Source organism: Brachyhypopomus gauderio, chromosome 5 (genome assembly GCF_052324685.1).
Source record: "Brachyhypopomus gauderio isolate BG-103 chromosome 5, BGAUD_0.2, whole genome shotgun sequence".
Classification (NCBI taxonomy): Eukaryota; Metazoa; Chordata; class Actinopteri; order Gymnotiformes; family Hypopomidae; genus Brachyhypopomus; species Brachyhypopomus gauderio.
Genome location: NC_135215.1, coordinates 8,855,748 through 8,860,747, shown reverse-complemented (window position 1 = coordinate 8,860,747; position 5,000 = coordinate 8,855,748). Strand labels below are relative to the sequence as shown.

General features: G+C 47.4%; 1 protein-coding gene across 9 annotated transcripts in view; it reads right to left on the bottom strand.

Annotated features, from left to right (window-relative positions):
- LOC143514334 (uncharacterized) overlaps positions 1–5,000 on the bottom strand; it is a 50,130-nt gene that overhangs the window by 21,615 nt on the left and 23,515 nt on the right. For 7 of the 9 annotated variants that reach the window (XR_013130830.1, XR_013130829.1, XR_013130828.1 and 4 more), the window contains exons 7-9: positions 4,601–4,677; positions 3,355–3,463; positions 1,138–1,215 (exon numbers count right to left, since the gene is read on the bottom strand). Coding sequence is in view for 6 of the 9 variants with exons in the window: in XM_077005377.1 (XP_076861492.1) it covers positions 1,138–1,215; positions 3,355–3,463; positions 4,601–4,677 (264 nt within the window). In the remaining 3 variants the exon portion in view is untranslated. The remainder of the gene's footprint in view (positions 1–1,137; positions 1,216–3,354; positions 3,464–4,600; positions 4,678–5,000) is intronic. The other 2 variants (XM_077005378.1, XM_077005379.1) reach the window with 2 other exon arrangements.

Genomic DNA, 5,000 nt, shown 5'->3' with positions numbered 1-5,000 from the left:
AATCTCTCCCTGTCCGTCTCTCTCATCCACACCCCTAATCTGTTCTCACACTGGCACGGTGTCTTCCGGAACAATCCAGCCGGGTCAGTTCAGCTAAGCAGGCCTTTGTGGCCATCGGACCACGGACCCCAGGCTTACGACTCGATGACATCTTCAGTTACAGCTGAATGCTAAAGACGACAGTGAAGACTCCGGGTCGCACGGGAGGGAATGGTGATTCGGAATCGCTAGAGCGTCCGGAATAGGGATTAGGACACCCGTGAATCTGGAATGATAGTTTGACAGCAGCGCAAACAAGGCCTTATCCCCATGCCACAAATCAAGCCCCAAACCCTTACATTTGTGCATGCTCTCAAGTCTGGGTATTGTAGTCCATATGACATATCAGTCATATTACCACATTATTGGTATATATTAACATATTTTAAGTTTCCTCAATAGATATAGCCGAGGAATTCCAGCAGAGGAAAGTGCAGAAGCACATAAACTGCATATGAAGTTACAGTGGTTGAATTATTACAATAGTTTTTACAGGTCGAAAATGCGTTTTCGAAACCTTTGAGCTCAGCTTGGAAGGCGTCACTGGTTTACCGTTTGAGTCCCTTTATTCATGTTTTTCCATTTCACACACATATCGCATTCGTGCACTGGCTGCAGTTCAGTGTGTATCTGTGTTGTGTTGGAGGGTCCTGCACCAGTGATAATGGCAGGGCCTTTCCCTGCTGGTAATCTCATGTCCAACATTTCAGATACGTTGAGGCCTCTTCAGTGTCCAGTGGTTCTTCAGATGACCTCAGGCTGACCCCAGATTGACCCTGCGAGTGGCCACGTCTTTGGCCTTTGGGAGGGCTATTATATCAGGGAACACACACTGTCACCAAGGTTACCGGGGGTGACATCTCTTTTGACGCAAAATGCTTCTATGTGGCCTCCTTGCGATAAATACCTCCCTGAAATTAGTCGCTTTTGTTCTGGTTCATTTCTTCAAACAAAGCAAATAGCTGTTTTTAACCATTGTGGATACCACATGGGTGCAAAAACTGAGGTCTAAATAAAATATATATGTATATATATTCCCATTATGAACTTAGTAGAGGTTACGGTCTCATGTTGTGATTCATGGACAATGCCACTCACCTATTGGCTGTGCACTGTGAAGAGGTGTGCTACACATGAGGTCACTTCCTTCTGACTGCTCCCAGCCTAGAGGTGGAGCTGACACAGAAGATCTGTAAGTTTTTGCTTGGAACAAACAGAAAATCTGAACTGCTAAGATAATGCTAGGGGCTGGGGGCTAGGGGCTGGAGGCTAGGGGGTAGGGGCTAGGGGCTAGGGGCTAGGGGCTAGGGGCTAGGGGCTGGGGGCTGGGGGCTAGGGGCTAGGGGCTAGGGGCTAGGGGCTGGAGGCTAAGGGCTAGGGGCTGGGGGCTAGGGGCTAGGGCATGGGATTGCAGTGGGCAGCTGTCTGAGTCACCGAGGACATTAATCCTGCAGCACAGGGATGGAAACCATTTGCACTCCAGTGCAGTTGGTCACTTCCAGGATGAACAAGCGACATGGCTGGACATTGAATGCCTTGTGTGAGAACTTACAAAAGGCTGAATAAAAATAATCCACAAAGAAGAGACAGAGAGACTGAGAAAGAAAGAGCAAGAGAGGAGAAGACTTCCTGTTCTCGTTAAATCAGGTCCGATTCTCCACTGCCTCATCACATTATTTATGTACACAAAATGGCCACACAGGGGGATGCAGGTCCTCAGGGGGGATTATGGGGCTTAGGTGTACCGGCGGCAGGGACACCCTGTTAGCGGGAGGACGAACCACAGACACAGGTGGTACTGCACCTACACTGTGGGCTCTGGATGGCACTAGAATGAACAGTTTCAACACATTTGGAAGATGTACATGTTCTAAAAGCACCATGTCTGTGTTGGGTGAAATCAGTTATGCAGTGAAATATCTGGTGTTAATTAATTATTATGTCTATATTCAAGTAAAAAGTTCCTCTCTTAGTTCTCTAGGGTAGAGAATCAGTAAAAGTGTGTTAAATATTGACATTATAGGGCAGTTGTGGCCTGGCAGTTAGGGAACTGGTCTTGTGACCGGAAGGTTGTGGGTTCGATTCCCAGACCTCATGTGACGGGCGGTGTGAGCAACTGAAAAGGAAGCGATCACGCCAAGTCTCAGGGAAAAAGGATGGTTTAATAGAAAGTGTGCAAACCAAAACCCGTGCAAAAGATCCAAATTAAGGATATAATGACCAGCGGTCAACTGGTACAAAGACAAGACATATATAGGCAAACAAACGACCCTCAGGTGAGACGGATCACGGGCTCCGCCCACCTGAGGGACGCACATGACGTCACCAAACAACAACAACAACAGCCGCTGTGGACGGAGGCGGCCGGTAGGGGGGCGCCTCACCGTGACACCTGAGGCCATGATTGCTCACTTGTATAAAAAATGAGATAAAAAATGTAAGTCGCTCTGGATAAGGGCGTCTGCCAAAATGCCATAAAAATGTAAAAAAAAATGTAAATTATAAAATACCAAACCTAACAATTAATGATGGCCAAGTGTTTATTTTCATATACATAAACCTTCACCCAGAATCTCTAGCTGACCAACAACTTTGGCATGAAGAGTTGTGACCAGGACGAGGCCTGCAGGTACCTTGGTGTGTTTGGACTCAACACTCCAAGATGAAGGAAAAGATCACCAATGTTTTCCATTACGGCATCCGTCTTGTATTAAAGCCTGAGCTGAACTCGCCAAACTGTTATCTACAGCCTAGTGGGGCTAATTCACATGTAAAGATATGGTGACGGCTACAAGAGAACACTCAGGTTATCATGGCCAATCTGCACTGCTCCTTGTGCAGACATCTCAGGCCTAAAGGTGCCTGAAAATGGCCCAGAAAACTTTGTAAACATTAGCAGCATCACCATCTTTTTGGGACACAGGAATCATGAGCAGTTATACCATCCTGGCTCAGACTTCACAGCAAGAAGTGTCACCTGTAAGATGTGAGGATCCCAGATGAGAAGAACCTTATGAGCAAGGACACTGAATACATCAGTAAGAAGAAGGATGTGTGGGGAGATGAGGAGAACATGGAGATGGAGATTAAGTGGGGACTAAGATTAAGAGGACGTGAAGATAGGAGGATGTATAAATGGAGATTAGGAGGATTTGGTGATGGAGATTATGAGAATGTGGAGATGGAAATTAGGAGGCTGGAGAGATGGAAATGAGGAAAATGTGGAGAATAGGAGGATATGATCGAGATAAAACAAAAAATCAATTTCAAGTGTATTTTAAACACATTTCAACAGTGGTAGCATAAAAAATGCACCTTGTTCCTCACAGATCACACTGTCTCTTAAACTGTAGTCAGCATCATCAACGCAGGAGCTGAGCGACCAGGAGGAAGAGGACCTAGAGATGCCTTCAGCGTAGGTGTGCTTTAGATAGAACACACACACACACACACACACACACACACACACACACACACACACACACACAAGCATCTTACAGTAGCATCTGCATACCAACCCACAGGCCCATGGCCATGCGTGTGTGGGGGTGTGGGTGGATGGACAGACATGTATGTTTGTGTGCACATACGTGTGCACATTAGAGATCTGCTATTCAGTGTAATATGACCTCTGTATAGTGCAGCATGTGATTGCTCACTCTTGTTCCCTTGATAAATGCAGCCTGCTAAGCTCACTGCATTGTGACACTCTATTGTGATCAGAATGACGAGGCTTTTAACACACTCACTTTCCCAGCAACTCCCACTTTCTTAAAGGAGGATCAATAACCTCTTATACACTTCTGCACCTGCACCACTGCTCACAGTTGCCGCTACCGTCTACTCCCAGAGCTTTGCCCTTTGACCCCGTCTTAATCCTTACAACAGCACACCCTCTAAACGTGTCCGCTCAGAAACAACGACGGGCGGAATTAGCCGTCTCGTCGTGGGGTTTTGAGTGGACAAGAGTGGGCTTGGAGGGTCTAAGGTCCTGACATTTCCCTCCTTGGAACGTCACTCCAACAGCCTCAACGCCTGTCCCCTCCACGGCCAGGGTAGCACACACACACACACACACACTCACACACACACACACACACACACACACACACACACACACACACACACACACACACACACACACACACACACACACACACACACACACACACACACACACACACACACACACACACACACACACACACTCACACACACTCACACACACACACACACACACACACACACACACACACACACACACACTCACACTCACACACACACACACACACACACACACACACACACACACACACTCACACTCACACTCACACTCACACACACACACACACACACACACACACACACACACACACACACCTGCTGCCCGACAGCATGCACAATTCTTCAACTCCCTCCTAATCTGTTAGGCTTGATGGTCATAAAGTTATGTTTACTAACAGATTCCTCTCCCCTTTGTCAGTGTGTGTGCGTGGACGGGCGTATGTGTGTACACGTGTGTACATGCGTGTGTGTGTGTGATGTTGGGAGTGTTGTTTACCACTGGGCTTTCTCCTTGGATGTCCCGGTGTCTGGCTGGAACGTTGCTGTCAGTGCAGCTTACTGGCCTCAAAGACTCTGCATACACAGCACACACATTTAGAACAGAACACACACACAGGCCTAAATGCACTCTGGAGTCAAGAACAAGGGAGAGGCAGAGTGATAGAAAAGACAGAGACATAGAGAGAGAGAGAGAGAGAGAGAGAGAGAGAGAGAGAGAGAGAGAGAGAGGCACGCGCCTCACTCAGTAAAGCCATGTATTCGTCATGGATGGAGTTCCATAATCCTTCTGCAAATACTGATAGAACTGCAGCTACACAAACTCTCTGGAGCACCTGTCTACCCGAAGTGTGCCAGGTGCACACACACACACACACACACACACACACACACACACA